Source organism: Littorina saxatilis, unplaced genomic scaffold (assembly GCF_037325665.1).
Source record: "Littorina saxatilis isolate snail1 unplaced genomic scaffold, US_GU_Lsax_2.0 scaffold_1639, whole genome shotgun sequence".
Taxonomy (NCBI): Eukaryota; Metazoa; Mollusca; class Gastropoda; order Littorinimorpha; family Littorinidae; genus Littorina; species Littorina saxatilis.
Window position 1 is genome coordinate 5028 of NW_027125860.1, and position 17871 is coordinate 22898.

At 41.0% G+C, this 17871-nt stretch overlaps 2 protein-coding genes across 2 annotated transcripts; both read left to right on the forward strand.

Moving 5' to 3' along the window:
- Window positions 1-3108: 3108 nt before the first annotated feature.
- LOC138954328 (asialoglycoprotein receptor 2-like) lies at window positions 3109-7867 on the forward strand. The gene is made up of 5 exons (XM_070326199.1): window positions 3109-3263; window positions 3505-3593; window positions 4199-4286; window positions 5540-5774; window positions 7703-7867. Exons 1-5 carry the CDS (start codon window positions 3188-3190, stop codon window positions 7716-7718), a joined length of 504 nt encoding a protein of 167 aa, XP_070182300.1. The 5' UTR covers window positions 3109-3187; the 3' UTR covers window positions 7719-7867.
- A 1727-nt stretch (window positions 7868-9594) lies between these two features.
- LOC138954327 (low affinity immunoglobulin epsilon Fc receptor-like) lies at window positions 9595-15823 on the forward strand. Its single transcript, XM_070326198.1, has 4 exons — window positions 9595-9752; window positions 12294-12381; window positions 14703-14931; window positions 15674-15823. Exons 2-4 carry the CDS (start codon window positions 12321-12323, stop codon window positions 15687-15689), a joined length of 306 nt encoding a protein of 101 aa, XP_070182299.1. The 5' UTR covers window positions 9595-9752; window positions 12294-12320; the 3' UTR covers window positions 15690-15823.
- The last annotated feature ends 2048 nt before the right edge of the window (window positions 15824-17871 follow it).

Here is a 17871-nt window from a genome sequence, read left to right on the forward strand (position 1 = left end):
TTGAATTGAAGGCTAGGTTTGGGTACACACATAAAGGCATGCGCGTACGCACGCACGCACACCCACACACACACATACAGACACACCAAACACACACACACACATACACACAAACACACACACACGCACACAAACACACTCGCACACACATGGCGTCGCCCATTTACACAGACAGACAAGCAGACAGACATACTAACACACACACATATACACACACATATACACACATACACACGTGACATTCGCACACGCACACGACAGTCAGAAACACAACGACGCCCACGTACACACTAACACACACCCTTATAAGCGGGGGTGAAAGCGTGGTGGCCAGGGACCCAGAACGAACACAAGCCAACGCTCGAAGTTCGATTGCCCTACTTTTCTTTTCTGTTTCCTTAAAAAAAAAAAAAAGAAGATTATTGACTTGACCAAGCACGAAATGCATGATGTTCGAAAGGAGTTTTGCCCTACTTTGATACGTGACGTGGTATCTAACGAGCAGTTTTTACAACATTCCTCTGCGTGACTTATCTCGATAGGGATAGGTGAGGTCGGGGTACGTGACGCAATATCTAAACCTCCCTAATAATCGTTCAAATCACACGTGTACATGTAAATGAGGTCATGTCAAGCAATTCTGGCAGGGACCTGTTTTTCCACTGCTTATGGTGCCAAAGTCACCGAGACAAACGTCATTATAGAAACAAAAATTGCGCTAGCTAATTAGGCCTACCCTCCATGAATCTTTAGAACCAATTACAGGTCACGCCACACTTTCAGAGTGACGTTTCTTTGCTTTGACGTAATAGATTGCACGAGGCTTTAGAAGAGATCGAGGTTCCAAAACAAGCGTCTTCAATTTAGCTGCCTCGACTGCAGGACATTTTCAGTAAAATACACGTAAGTACAGTATGTAGGATAAACAGAATACTACATGGCTTGCTGTTTCGTACCAGACTGATTTACACTCGTTGCTTTTTCAAAGCCATGTAGTATTCTCTATAAACAACATAAAACGTAAGAACAAAATATCGAGTTGCGAATAGTCAGCTCATAATAGTGTTGGGGTGGGGGGGTGCACACACACACACACACACACACACACACACACACACACACATAAACACACACACACACCGTCGAACACACACACAAACACACACGCACGCACGCGCACGCAAACAAACGCACAATTATACATGCACACACGCACACACAGGCAGGCAGGCACTCGCACAAATACATACAAACACATACACACACACGCACGCACACACACACACACACACACACACACCTCCCCCAACACACACACACCTGTGCGCGCGTGCACGCAAACAAACGAATGAATGAACGGACGCACAACTACACACGCACACACACACACACACACACACACACACACACACACACACACACACACACACACACACACACACACACTCTCTCACACACACACACACACACACACACACACACGCACACACGCACACATTCTCACACAAACACACACTCACACATGCACACAACAACGCCCATTTACATAGAAGCACCCCCTCGTATAAGCGGGGATGAAAGAGTGGTGACCAGTGACCCAGAACGAAAAAAAAGTCAAAGCTGGCAACTCAGGTTTGTATTCAGGGAAATTTGCACGAAATGCACGCACGAGATACGACTTTTCCTTCTATTTTCTCTCTTTGGGACTTTCATTTGCGTTAGCTCGGTTTGATATGAAAAACCGAAGAAAAGCCCTGCCATTTTGCACTGAGAAACTTTGGAAGTAGCGTGTTTACTCCTGGGTCTCGCTGTAGTACAATTACCCTCACTTACTTCCTCGTTTGCTTCCAAAGTAAGCTCTTTTTCCGTCCCATGCATGCGAAAGTGAGGATGTACTTCCGATGTCGCTCAAAACTTTGGAAGTAGTCGCAAACTACCCTCAGTTACTTCCTCGCTTTGCTTCGAAGTAAGCCCTTCTTCCGGCCCATGCATACGAAAGTGAGGCAAGTACTTCCGATGTCACTCAAAACTTCGGGAGTTGTCGCGAACTTCCCCCATAAGCATACGGGTCCTGGCTGCCTTACGTCAAGAGTGAGACATTTTCAAAAATTTTATTTTCGTGGACTGTCTGATCGCTTTGGCGCTAGAACTAACTTTGAAAATCTAAATAATAAATTGACAGCTTGTGACACCAACATTCTTATATCATAAAAGATTTCTTTTTTCATCAAGACAAGATCAGTACAATTCGAAGTTTTGAAAAGTTTAACAAAGGTAGCCCGGCAGCAGTTCACGCAAGGTCGTATCTCAAAGCAGACGATTTTTCTGCATAGCGCTCGCTTTCTTTGAAGACAACCTCCGCCGATAGGTTCGTGTGACTCGCAGCCGTTTGTTGCGTTTTAGAATCAGAGGTACACGAAATCACAAACTGACGACTAAATTGTGAAAAAAAAGGAAAGTGGATCACACGGGTTCACGATGGCTCAGGGGTTAGATAAACCACAAAAACTGATGTGTGGTTTTACTCAAGCTAAATAGCCATTCAAACGAACTGTGTCATTTGATGCTATTAAATGCTATTGCAAGTGTGTTCCATAAGGTTAGAACTGCTTTTTTTCATGAGAAGATTTAAATCGTTATGTAAACCATTTGAGGCTGACTGGGGCTTTACATTGTGAAGAAGAACAGAAGAACGATTTAAATTTCATATTAAATTGTATGTTACTTATTGAAAGTATGGATTCAGGCTACTGGATATTGAAAAAGATGAAACTGAGTTTGAGGATGTTTTGTTCCTTTTGTTGCTGGGGGATTTGGGGGATTAATTTATATTGTTTCTTGATGTTTGCAGAGATTTTTTTTATTAAAAAAATGTGTTTGATCTGGTCAAAGCTCAATGTATATCAATATACCTGAAAGCGGGCGACAGCTCGTCAGACAGACGTAGGCTAATAACCACCGGTTTAGAGAAAGAGATACATCTCATTGAAGTTTGTATCGGTGTGAATTTCCTCAATTTTGCTGAATGCAGATCGGCAATCATCTGCTAAGATCAGGGATGCACAAAGAAGTTATTGAAAAAGAACGGTGGATAAATACAGATATATAACTTCATTTTCCTCATATAGTCAGTAGTTGCGAAAGCAGCGGTTCTATTCCTGGTTATTTTTAAACATTTATTAACTATATGTCGTGTCCAAAACTTCATGAAATGATTGCTGTCAGCGTTGGATTTTTCTGTGTTGCAGCTTTTGCTCCAACGGGTAAGGTTCTGATTTTTACATTTGGTCAAGTTTTGACGACCTTTATCTTTATCATTTCCTGATTCCAAAAACAAATACATATGTTATGTTTGGATTAAAAACACGCTTAGAAAGTTGGAAAGAATAGAGAAAAGCGCGCTTCCTTGTGAAGCGCTTTGTGCTACTGCGCTATACTTGCTTGTCACTTGCTGCACTGTCCATGCCGATCCAAGCCAATTAGTAACTGGGTGGGTTTTTTCAGCCGCTCACCGTTGTCCGGACGACTGGGTTTCCTTTGAGAGTTCTTGCTATGCCTTCCTGGATATCAAAGTTCCTTGGACTTCTGCTAAGGTATGTCTACTGTCAACCAAAAACCGACAGAATCACTGTGATCATCAGATAAGCCTATGGGTTGTTCTACACAACTTTGTACCATAAGTGTGACATCCATCATGAAAACTGGAAGTGTCTGAATAGGTTGTTTTTATGGTTTATGGGGAAAATACAGACACAAGCCACGGTGCCATGTTAAAAAAAAGATAAGTTTATGTTTTGCGGATATGAGGTGTGATCTGAAAATTGTGTAACATCACACATTTTCAACGTAACATGGTATCCAAACACAAAAGATAAATTTAAAAAAAACTTGACAAAGTTACACACTTTATTTCCTTCACATTCAGTGCTCACGCAGAACAAAATGGAGTCGGTCAACAACAAAAAACTGAAATATTTATTGGTAGCAAAAATGCCTGTTTCTTTAGTTTGACAAATAATTTTTTTTATAAACAACAACAGCAAAACACTGTTTTGGGTTTATTGTGTACAGTTTCGATCTTTGAGGCTGACATTTTGACTGAACGTTTGATATCGCTTAAAGCGACTTTTCTGTTGGTGACTTTTGTTTTTCTTCTTCTTGTTATTGTTCTTGTGGTTTTGTCCGCTTTAAATTGCAGGCATTCTGTGAGCTACTGGGTGCAAAGATGCTTGAGGTGGAATCCAAGGCGGAGAATGATTTCATCGTTGGACAGATGCGTCGATCTGGTGAGACATTATTTTACTTACACAGAAGTGGTCGGATTCAACAATAATAGACGACTCAACGAAGCTCATACTTGTAACCGCTATTGCTTGCTGGTAATTGGTATCATTCGTTGGGACATCAAAGCAACAGTTTGTTCTGTACTGGCTCGTATCCCTGATATGAAACTCCCCCCCCCCCCCACGATATTTGTTTAATAAAACATTCTTTGATGGTGATTTGGGAATTAACTTCAATGCAAAAGCCTGGGCAGATCTTAGATTATGGTGAGCCGAATCGTTTTCACTTGCCCAAACAAACAACAGTGCACGAAATAATTACACGAATATCTGCTGCTTATCACTGAACCTTGCAGAATCACATGCTGAACATGTCCAAAATACCATTTAATACCAGAGATCTAACAAAAATCCAAGAACTAAGGACGTCACTACTTCGTTTTTTTCCTTACATCATTGACCGATTTCGGAAGACTTGTGTCAAAAGCTACTTGATTCCGCACAACCATTTTCATTCCATGCGACAAAATGTCCGGTAAGGTGATGGGCAACCGTCACCATGACTCGTTCCCATGGAACGTCAATACTGACCTTTTACCCAGTAGATTAGTAAATATACCGGGTATCTCTGAACTTGATTGGTTCTCTTAACAATACCGGTAGAATTTGGGCTAACGAGAGCGTAAGATACCCAGTAGATTTTTACAGAGCTGAGAAAGCTCCGTCTTTGGCCAATCAATCTACCGGGTAGAAAATGCCCCCATGTGCGCCGAAACTGACTTTTAAGTTACTCGGTAGAATCAGGGACCTAATATAGGTCTATGGTAGAATCTACCAGGTGCTCCTTGTGCAGTTTTATTTCATGAATTAATTTTTCAGATTGGCATAGGTGTCAGTGACGAATTAATTCGGTGACTGACAAATCAAATTCCAACGCTCCGAAGAAGCATAAGTGGAGGGTGTGTTTAAAGCTTGTCCTTAATTGAGCGAAGTCGATTACGCGAAGTATAGGCCTACTTCGCAAACGGCTTGCTGCACGAAGCTATAGCACTAAATTTTCAATAAAAAGACTTTGCGCAGTCTTCGTGGAGGTCTTCGCGGGCTCTTCGCGGAGTCGACTTCGGGCTTAATTAAGGACAGCCAATAATCCCATGTAAAAGCCTGGACATATCTGAGAGAAGGACTCGAGTCGTTTACACGGAAAGGATTGTGACTTGATTGAAAAGTTCCGGCCTGCATGGTTCTTTCATCTTCAGGGTTGAGGTACGTGTGGATGGGAATAAACGACCTGGTGCGGGAGGGACGATGGGTCTACAACAGCAACGGTCTACCGTTGCGCTACTCCAACTGGCTTTCAGTGAAATTCGCCGCGGACAACTCTCAACAATACGAAGGCGGGGAAGACTGTGGTGAAATATTCTCAGATGGCGGATGGAGTGATCTCTGGTGTGAGAGATACATGCAAAGAACAACTCCTGTGTGCGAAAAAAGGTATGCTATGTTTGGAATACACTATAGGCTAAGAAGTCTCGAATATTGTGCACATCTTTATTACGAGTATGTGTGTGTGTGTACGTGTGTGTGTGTGTGTGTGTGTGTGTGCTGTGTGTGTGTGTGTGTGTATGTGTGTGGGTGGGTATGTGTGTACCCATGTTTCCACAGGTTTGGTTGCCTAAATCACCATAAGGCAACCATCCACACGTGGATGACAACCTAAACTCTGGATGGCAACCTAATTGTGTGGATGGTCGCTTCATTTAACACCGTTAAATTGACTTTTTTGACGGAAAGAATGTCATAACAATGTTCAAAATGACATTCTTTCCGTCCTCTATAGGCGACGAAATAGGTCAAATGTTGTGCATTTTTTAGTGCAAAATTCTTCGATGCCGGAGCGAGTACTGCACCCAGTGCTGTTGTAGTGCAAGTGCACTAGAAAGGCACTACACCCAGTGCCGCCTCTTAGGTAACCATCCACACTATAGGTGTGTGTGTGTGTGTGTGTGTGTGTGTTCAATGACAGATTGTAAGAAAAGGGCGGCTGGCCTTAGATCTGTATCCTTGTCACGACGTTAAATAAAGTTCAGTTGAGTTCAAATCAGCTCTGTCTGTCTGTCTGTCTGTCTGTCTGTCTCTGTCTGTCTCTCTCTCTCTTTCTCTCTCTCTTTCTCTCTCTCTCTCTCTCTCTCTCTCTCTCTCTCTCTCTCTCTCTCTCTCTCTCTCTCTCTCTCTCTCTCTCTCTCTCTCTCTCTCTCTCTCTAGACTTGATGTCAAAATATTAAGAGAAAAAACCCAGAGTGAAGATGCGAACAGTATTATACGTGTTATGTCTGTAGATAAAGGAGATTCAGTGGTGCATGTGGCCAGATTCTTATATCGTGTTTTTCAAAAAAGAAAGAGTTTTTTTGGACTAGTTACCCAATGTGGAACAGGTGAACGAGACGGCGATGTGTTATACGTAGTTTGTGCCGTTGAATGTTAGAGCAGGTTTGATTGCAAATAATGTATGCTGGTGTAGTACACCTGTGTTGATGTTGTATCTATTCAAATTGTTGATTTATGCGCTGGAAATGTTTGTAGGTTAGAAAGAGAGAGAGGGCGAGAGAGAGAGAGGGAGAGAGAGAGAGAGAGAGAGAGAGAGAGAGAGAGAGAGACATAAGAGAGAGAGAGAGGGAAAGAGAGAGAAAGAGAGAGAAAGAGAGAGGAGAGAAAGAGAGAGAGAGGGTTTGTGCCGTGGAACGATAGAACATGATTGAAAGCCGATAATGTATGTTAGCACTGTAAACTTGTTTGTCGTTGCACCTATCCATATTGTTAATTCATGCGCTGGATATGTCTTTAGGTTTAAGAGAAAGAGAGAGAGAGAGAGAGAGAGAGAGAGAGAGAGAGAGAGAGAGAGAGAGAGAGAGAGTGAGAGCGTGCGTGCGTGCGTTCGTGTGAGTATAATTATGTTAGAGAGAAAGAGATAAAACCGGGTGATTGTCCATAAATACAAACACACAGCATGTATTACTGACCCCCCCCCCCCCCCCCCCCCCCCCCGTTGAAATGAACCTTGTGTGTTTAATCAATAAAATGTCTTACGTCTTACGTCTCTCTCTCTCTCTCTCTCTCTCTCTCTCTCTCTCTCTCTCTCTCTCTCTCTCTCTCTCTCTCTCTCTCTCTCTCTCTCTCTCTCTCTCAGTCTCTCAGGCTGTTTGTTTGAACCCTTTCAACTGCAATCACGTTTCGATCAGATTTGGCGTTTCATTTGAACCGCAAAACACAGTGCAAGAAAAGTAGAATTTCTCATTTCAACACATAATCCAGTTCTTGCAATGTTCTTGTGTACTTGCGTTTTATGTCAAGGGAAGATGGAGTAGTGGATCCCCCCCCCCTTTTTTTTAACGTTTTAACGATCTTTCTTTTATTCCATACAGGGCGGTTCATGGATGAGCAGCTTTTTTGACAGCGGCGCCAAACGACAATCCGTTATACAGGGATGAGATGATTTCAACTGCGGCACAGAAAGCAGCTGAAACTCGAAAGAAGACCGCCGAAGAAAGTCAAAATTAAAAAGATTGAATCAGTATTCGTTTTTCATTTCTGTCGTGTTTTTACATTTAGTCAAGTTTTGACTAAATGTATTAACATAGAGGGGGAATCGAGACGAGGGTCGTGGTGTATGTGTGTGTGTGTGTGTGTCTGTGTGTCTCGGTGTGTGTAGAGCGATTCAGACTAAACTACTGGACCGATCTTTATGAAAATTGACATGAGAGTTCCTGGAAATGATATCCCCGGAACATTTTTTTATTTTTTCGATAAATACCTTTGATGACGTCATATCTGGCTTTTTGTAAAAGTTGAGGCCGCACTGTCACACCCTCATTTTTCCATAAAATTGATTGAAATTTTGGCCAAGCAATCTTCGACAAAGGCCGGACTTTGGTATTGCATTTCAGCTTGGTGGCTTAAAAAATAATTGATGAATTTGGTAATTAAAAATCGGAAACTTGTCATTAAAAACTCTCTTCTTGTAAACGATCCAAAAACAATTTCATCTTATTCTTCGTCATTTTCTGATTCCAAAAACATATACATGTTATATTTGGATTACAAACAAGCTCTGAAAATTAAAAATATGAAAATTATGATTAAAATGAATTTTCCGAAATCGATTTAGAAACAATTTCATCTTATTCCTTGTCGGTCCCTGATTCCAAAAACATATAGATATGATATGTTTGGATTAAAAACAAACTCAGTACGCTTAAAAGAATAGATACAGAAAAGCGTGCTATTCTGCTAAGGGCGACCATTGCCGCACTATTCTGGCTTGTCGATTTCACTGCCTTTGCCACGAGCGGTGGACTGACGAAACTACGAGTATGCGGTCTTGGTGAAAAAATGCAGTGCGTTCGACAGCTTGACTAAATGTTGTTATTTCGCCTTACGCGACTTGTTTATGTCTGTGTTGTACGCAACTAACATACTTTGTATGTCATGTTTCATGCGGGATGTCATGTTCAAAAGAAAAACAACAACTGTGATACTTTGTATGTCGTGTTTGAGGTTCGTGCAACAGCTCGTCAGGCAGACGTAATATCCACTGGTATCGAAAAATAAATACTTTGCATGGGTGTGAATTTTCTCAGTTCGGCTGAATGCTGAGCGGCAATTATCTGCTTAGATCACGGATGCACGAACGGGTTATTGAAAAAGATCGGTGGATAAAATCAGATAATTACATGTATATTACTTCTTTTTCCCAATACGCAGCAGTTGCGAAAACAACGGTTTTATTCGTAGTTCTTTTTCTTCATTTCTGTCGTTTCTAAAACGTCGTGAAATGATTGCTTTCAGCTTCGCAGTATTCTGTCTTGGAGCTTTTGCTCCTGCGGGTAAGTGTTTTAGTTGATGTAGCTGTGGTATGATTTCTTATGCGTAAAAGGAAGGTGTGCTTATTTTTGACACGGTTAGTTCTAAACTGGTTTCGTTTACAATAAATTAGAGGTAGCATAAAAAAAAAGCGAGACACTAGATCTAGATCTGTCTGTCTGCATGTACACTAGTTTCGGCCCGCTCAAAATAATAATGACCGAGACTTTCAGTACTTCCTTCGCGTGACGTCTAACCCTCTTACGTCATAATGTGACGTCAATGTAATGTGACGTCTTCAAATGTTAGAGTTTCTACCACAGACATACACACGCACAAACACACACACACGCACGCACAGACAGACAAAGTTGCGATCGCATAGGCTACACTTACGTGAGCCAAAAAACAGTTTGTATGAAGCTCACAGACATCAAGATTTATGTTATATTCAGCGTCAAACGGACTGCATCCATGTCGATGCAAGCCAATTAGTAACTCTGTGTGTTGTGGGTTTTTTCAGCCGCTCACCAATGTCCGAACGACTGGGTTTCCTTTGAGAATTCTTGCTATGCCTTCCTGAATATCACAGTTTCTTGGACTTCTGCTAAGGTACGTCTGCTAGCGACCAGCAAATAAATAAAATACTGTGACCATCAGATAAGCATTTATACAACTGGGTTTATATAAAAAATTAAGGTAAAAAGTGATCAAATCACCATCAGTCACATCGGTGAAGCTTTTCGTTGTTTGTACAGTCAGTCAATATTTGACCAAATGTGTTGCTGGATACTGGGTGGGAATCGCGAGAGAGGTGAGGGCACTGTGTGTGTGTGTGTGTGTGTGTGTGTGTATTGTGCGCGTGTTTGTGTGTATGTGTATGGTTGTGTGTGTGTGTGTGTGTGTGTGTGTGTGTGTGTGTGTGTGTGTGTGTGTGTGTGTGGATCGATTCCCAGAAAACTAATTGACTTCTTGACATTGCCTGTATACAGTTTTACATCCACTTGTTCATGCGTTTTTACCCATGGTTGTAATAAATACGTTTAATAACACCATAATCTATGGGATTTAAAAAAAGTTGAGGCGGCACTGTGGCGACAGGTTTTTTTCTCAATCAAATACATTGATATTTTTTGTTATAAAACGACTTTTTTTTTTAACCCGGTTCGGACTAAATGATAGCATTTCAACTTCAAAGCTCATACAAGTTGAACAGGAATCAAATAATGTTGTCATCAATATTTTGCCTTAAGGCTGGAGTCTGTACCGCTTGTAAAAGTAATAACACATTTCTAAAAGAGAACTTTTCTGTAAGTATCAAGGAATGCAAAACTGAAAGCTAAAATACGGGGTATCATAATAAAAAAAAAAAAAAAAAAATCAACGTCCCTACACGAGTTAGATTTTGAAAGGTATAGGGCTTCTATTATCGCTCCCCCCACCCACTTTGACGAAAAATACGCTTTTATCTTACCCTAGAGGCAAATGTCAATAAATTTGACTTAACATTTGAAAGATTGTTTTTATATGAGTTTCAGGATTGCTCAGCGAGAAATGGGAAATAAAAGAGGCGTTAAGACCTTGTTTATAACTTGAATATTGGCGGGGATGTAGCCCAGTTGGTAGCGCGCTGGATTTGTATCCAGTTGGCCGCTGTCAGCGTGAGTTCGTCCCCACGTTCGGCGAGAGATTTATTTCTCAGAGTCAACTTTGTGTGCAGACTCTCCTCGGTGTCCGAACACCCCCGTGTGTACACGCAAGCACAAGACAAAGTGCGCACAAAAAAGATCCTGTAATCCATGTCAGAGTTCGGTGGGTTATAGAAACACGAAAATATCCAGCATGCTTCCTCTGAAAACAGCGTATGGCTGCCTAAATGGCGGGGTAAAAAACGGTCATACACGTAAAATTCCACTCGTGCAAAAAACACGAGTGTACGTGGGAGTTTCAGCCCACGAACGCAGAAGAAGAAGAAGACTAGAATATTGAGTATTAAACTTGTGCACCAAAATCACCCATGAATTCATTTGTAAAATTGAAAAGATTTTCGAGTTTAATACGGGATTTCAATCATTTCTTTATAAAATAATGCAGTATTTTTACGACCTTCAGACAAAATTCTGGGGAACAGCATATGAACTCTGGATCCGCCGCACGGCCAGCTTTGCGGCATCCCTCGGAGAGAGACTCTAAATCGCGCAGTCTGTCGAACGCAGAAGAAGAAGAAGTATTTTTACATTTAGTCAAGTTTTGACTAAAATGTTTTAACGTAGAGGGGGGACTCGAGACGAGGGTCGTGGTGTATGTGTGTGTGTCTGTGTGTGTGTAGAGCGATTCAGAGAAAACTACTGGACTAATCTTTATGAAACTTGACATGAAAGATTCTGAGTATGGTACCTCCAGACGTTTTTTTAATGTTTTTGATAAATGGCTTTGATGACGTCATATCAGGCTTTTCGTGAACGTTGAGGCGGCACTGTCACGCTCTCATTTTTCAACCAAATTGGTTGAAATTTTGGTCAAGTAATCTTCGACGAAGCCCGGACTTTGGTATTGCATTTCAGCTTGGAGGCTTAAAATTTAATTAATGAGTTTGCTCATTAAAGTTGTCATTAAAATCGATTTTTCGCAAACAGATTTAAAATTGATTGCATCGTATTCTTCATCACATTCTGAATCTAAAAATATGTCATGTTTACTCTTAAAATGTGATCACAATTAACGAAAATAGATTAATTAGTCTTACGATTAAAAGTTAAGAAATCGATCCAAAAATGATTTCATCTTATTCTTTATCATTTCCTGATTCCAAAAACATATAGATATGATAGGTTGTATTCAAAACAAGCTCAGAAAGTTAACAAGAATACAGAAAAGCGCGCTTTCCTGCTTTATAGCACAATACGCTACCGCGCTAATCATGTCTGGCGTGTCAATATCACTACGTTTTGCACGTTGAAGGTGAGCGATTTCCTTCACGCGGGGATTGACGAAGCGGCTGTACGGCTGTCTTGGTGAAAAAAATACAGTGCGTTCAGTTTTATTCCGTGAGTTCGACAGCTTGACTAAATGTAGTAATTTCGCCTTACGCGACTTGTTTCTTCTTATTGTTATTGTTACTGTTATTGCTGTTTTGTCCGCTTTGAATTGCAGGCTTTCTGCGAGCTGCTGGGTGCAGAGATGCTTGAGGTGGAATCCAAGGCAGAGAATGACTTCATCGTTGCACAGATAAGTCTATCTGGTAAAACATTGTTTTACTTACATTGGAGGGGTTGGTTTCGACGACTCAACGAAGCTCACACTCGTAACCGCCTATGCTTGCTTCAGCAACCGCTTTTAAGTTGGTACACAAGCACACATGATGATCCTACAAGCCCCCAACCACCATTGCGGTGATATATACCCCCTTTGATTTTCTCTACAAATAGACGGTGGGTATCCCGGACTTAAAATAGAATACTGGATTATGGGACAGCTTACGCCCTTAATTCGATTTTCAATACACGATTCAAAACCTTTGGAATGAATGGAAATGAATAGAATACAAGAATAACGAGGTCAGAAAATGTGTTGTTGTTGAAAAATTGAAGCAAAAAAAAAGTTACACAAATACTTACCAGTTATGCGATTCGAACCCGTGACCGCCGCTCTACCAGTGAGCCACCCGGCACACAGTTCTCCGGGGTGAGAATACGGAAAGTTAAACTTCAAACATTACACGCGAGTTCTCGAGCAAGTGCATGCCGACTCGCCGGTTTCCGAGTTTCTCCTTTCGCGTTTGTGTATTGTACGTTCTGTCGATCTCACTATTGGGTTAAGTTGCATGATATCTGACCCTTTGCTCCCGTTCACTTCGTATTAGTTTGGAAAGCAATCTCAAGTAGCGTTAATTTCAAGTGTGACCGACATTATGTTGTAGTCTGGCTCCGAAATGCATTGACCAATTGCCGAATGGCGCTGACGTCATTGCATTAACGAATTGTCCTACCCAGAACTTCCCACGGATTGTGAGACTTGGAAGGTTTAGGTCGGGACGCCGCCGCTCCATGGCCGGTTTGTTTTATCAAGGGAACCAAGCGGTTAAAAACGGGCGTCGACAGAGCCAATGAAGGCGGATACCAACTTGTAGATCATATACCTGAGGTTGGTACAATTTTGTGATAATAAAGCAACAATTTGTATCACTGAAATGAAACTTTTTCTCCACCATATTTGTTTAATACAACCGGGTCTCTGATGGTGACTTCACAGATGATTAGTTAGTTGCCCCTTCGCCCATCATGTATGAATGTCGCAGTAATGGTAGGGTCGCCGATAAGGGCTCACTCGTCACGGATAGAAGTGATCGAATTCAAAACTAAGAAGCACAGTCCCGGCTTTACATGAAAACATGTCTCAGATCTGCCCAGGCTTTTCGCGGAAAAAGACCATCCCTACGCTTGGACATATTCCAAAAATCAACATTCTGACTGTTTCTTCCAGTTGTAAAATTGTTTGATAAACTCATTTCGGCGATTGGCAATTGTGGCTTTTAACACTCATTAAAAATATTTTTAACAAATCCTAATTTGCACAGAGAAAGCGGCCATGCATCCAGGCTTGTGATTGTTGGTATGTGTCCAAGTGTAAAGGTTGGCCTTAAATCCCATGTAAACGACTGGGCAGACCTGAAATGATGGTGATCCGAATCGTTTACAGGGGCCCGAACAACTGTGCCTGGACAAAATTCACGAATATCTGCTGCTTATCACTGAACCTTACAGAATCACATGCTGAACATATCCAACATACGACTCATAACAAAGATTTAACAAACATTCAAGATACCGATTCTTTACCATCGATCATGTAAGCCCCAAGAGATCTGTACAGGCTATTACGCATCACACAACCATTAGTTGGGCTTACGAAATAGGAGCTTCACTTGGCCAAAAGCTATACAAATCAACAGCTCAGGTGCTCCGTGTGCATTGTTTTCCTGAATCCATTTTGCAGATCGGCTGAGGTGTCAGTTACTTATTAATTCAGTGACTGACAAGTCAAATTCCAACTCTCCGAAGAAACATCAAAGTGGAGGGTTTGTTTTATTCCATGCAAACTGTCGGGCGCAATGGCGTAGTGGATAAGACATCGGCCTCCCAATGGGAAGGCCGTGAGTTCAAATCCCAGCCGCGGCCGCCTGGTGGGTTAAGGATGGAGATGTTTCCGATCTCCCAGGTCAACTTATGTGCAGGCCTGCTAGTGCCTTCGTGTGTACACGCAAGCACAAGTCCAATGGCGCACGGAAAAGATCCTGTAATCCATGTCAGACTTCGGTGGGTTACAGAAACACGAAAATACCCAGCATTCGTATGCTGCCTCAATTGCTGGGTTAAAACGGTCATACAAATAAAAAACCCACTTGTTCAAAAACAGGAGTGAAAGTGGGAGTTTCAGTCCATGAACGAATAAGAAGAAGATCCCACATGTAAAAGCCAATGTCTGAGAGAAGGACTTGAGTCGTTTACACGGGAATATTGTGACTTGATTAAAAAGTTCCTGCCTGGGTTCTTTCATCTTCAGGGTTGAGCCGTGTGTGGATGGGAATAAACGACCTGGTGCGGGAGGGACGATGGGTCTACAACAGCAACGGTCTACCGTTGAAATACTCCAACTGGATTCCAGGAATGCCGGACAACTTTCCCACCACCGAAGGCGGGGAAGTCTGTTGTTTGATGCGGCCAAATGGCGGATGGAATGATATCTGGTGTGAGGAAAAGCATGACAAGACTACTCCGGTGTGCGAAAAAAGGTATGCTGTGTTTGGAATACACCGTAAATGCAAAGTAGTCTCGAATATTGTACACATCTTTATCATAACAAGTGTGTGTGTGTGTGTGTGTGTGTGTGTGTGTGTGTGTGTGTGTGTGTGTGTGTGTGTGTGTGTGTGTGTGTGTGTGTGTGTGTGTGTGTGTGTTCAATGACAGATTGTAAGAAAAGGGCGGCTGGCCTTAGATGTGTATCCATGTCACGACGTTAAATAAAGTTCAGTTGAGTTCAAATCAGCTCTCTCTCTCTCTCTCTCTCTCTCTCTCTCTCTCTCTCTCTCTCTCTCTCTCTCTCTCTCTCTCTCTCTCTCTCTCTCTCTCTCTCTCTCTCTCTCTCTCTCTCTCTCTCTCTCTCTCTCTCTCTGGCTGTTTGAACCCTTTCAACTGCAATCACGTTTCGATCAGATATGGCGTTTCATTTGAACACAGTGCAAGAAAAGTAGAAGTTCTCATTCCAACACCTAATCCAGTTCTTGCAATGTTCTTGTGGTCTTGCGTTTTATGTCAAGGGAAGATGGAGTAGTTTACCCCCCCCCCCCCCAAAACAAAAAAAAATATTTGGTTGTGCCCACAATATTATACTGATTCCAGTCTACGCACACTCACAGCATACTAGCACAGAGAGACAGACAGACAGACGACGTTGCCGGGTCCGGGCTATTACACACACTGTATGTCTTTTTTTTAATTAACATTTCAACCTTTTTTTCTCCATGCTTCACACAGGGAGGTTCATGGATGAGCAGCTTTTTTGACAGCGGCGCCAAACGACAATCCGTCATACATGGATGAGATGATTTCAACTGCGGCACAGAAAGCAGCTGAAACTTGAAAGAAGAGCGCCGAAAAAAGTCAAATTAAAAAGATTGACCCAGTCTTCTTTTCTCATTTCTGTCGTATTTGTCAGGTCTGTGTGGTACGCAGTGGAGGACGTTTTATATATCTTCTTTTTACATTTAGTCAAGTTTTGACTAAATGTTTTAACATAAAGGGGGAATCGAAACGAGGGTCGTGGTGTATGTGTGTGTGTGTGTGTGTGTGTGTGCATGCGTGCGTGACCGGCACGGTTGGCCTAGTGGTAAGTTCAAGTTCAAGTTCAAGTTTTATTAGTCCATAACCCATGGGGACATTTTGAACAATAAATACAATCAATACAATCATGACATATGCTAATATAATAAATAAATAAAAAAATAAAAAAATAAAAAAAATAAAAAAATAAAAAAATAAAAAACTTATGAAAAACTGTTACAAATTTTATTAATAAAGTCCAAAATATTCTTTAGCAATTTCTTTTTCTTAGTAGCAAACAACTTTTTAAATTTAAGTGCATTAGGTTTTTTCCAATAGTAAGGTGGTAACAACTCAGCTCTTTCTTCTTTGAAAAAATCACAGACAAATAAATAATGGAATTCATCACCTATGTCATGTGATACACATTTGGTGCAAGTTCTTTCTGACCTCGGGATGTTAAGATAACGTTCTTTCTGTACAGGCAAATTGTTGTTTAATGTTCTAAACTTCATCATTGAAACACATTGCTGATATGGCAGGGTTGTGACGTAGTCTTCACATGCAAAAATATCTTTGAACATTCGATAATTCCAAAACATATTTTTTGTTCCAATTTCTGTAAACCATTTATGGATATACTGGTCATATAAGCTTCTTTTTACTTTCTTTTTAAACCATGTGCTTGAGTATTGAATATTTTCTTGAGAAGTCCAAAGGCCAGAGAGACCAATTTCATTTAAGGTTTTTTCAATGAAACATAAGTACTTGGATTCAATCATCTTGTTGATATACAATTTATAAGTAAAGCAATACACAATACTTGAAAATTTATTTTTATGAATAGGACTAATCAGTTTATACCAATAGCAAAGCATTCTACATTTCATATTAACATCTAGTGGATATCTTCCAAGTTCACCAAATATCATAGCATTTGGAGTTGATTTTTTTAGTTTGAAATGACAATTTTATAAAAACGCAATTGAAGTGTAGTAGCAAGTTCACAGGAACCAAAACCCCATACTTCACATCCATACAATAAAATTGGAGTAATCATTTTATCGAACAGGTCAACTTGTATGTCCACAGGTAGTGACAATTGTCTACAAGTGCGCAAAAGAACATACATTGCCCTTGAGGCACGATCATATAGATTCTTCTGTGCGACTGAAAATGTATTATTATAATTAATCTTAAGGCCCAAGTACATTACATCAAACACTACTTCGATTAAATTGCCATTGTACGTAAACAGTGGTTTATTTCTAATTTTACCTCTGGAAAAAACTATAACTTTCGTTTTGTTTACATTAATATTTAGACGCCATTTTAAACAGTATTCGTGCATTTTTGAGTCACTTGAGAAAAAGTGACTCTATGTAATCGGTCAGTGTTAGTCTGTCCGGCCGGCCGTCCGGCCGGCCGTCCGTAGACACCACCTTAACGTTGGACTTTTCTCGGAAACTATCAAAGCGATCGGGCTCATATTTTGTTTAGTCGTGACCTCCAATGACCTCTACACTTTAACGATGGTTTCGTTGACCTTTGACCTTTTTCAAGGTCACAGGTCAGCGTCAAAGGAAAAATTAGACATTTTATATCTTTGACAAAGTTCATCGGATGTGATTGAAACTTTGTAGGATTATTCTTTACATCAAAGTATTTACATCTGTAGCCTTTTACGAACGTTATCAGAAAAACAAGGGAGATAACTAGCCTTTTCTGTTCGGCAACACACAACTTAACGTTGGGCTTTTCTCGGAAACTATAAAAGTGACCGGGCTCAAATTTTATGTGAACGTGACTCATTGTGTTGTGAATAGCAATTTCTTCCTGTCCATCTGATGCCTCATATAATATTCAGAACTGCGAAAGTGACTCGATCGAGCGTTTGCTCTTCTTGTGTTTAA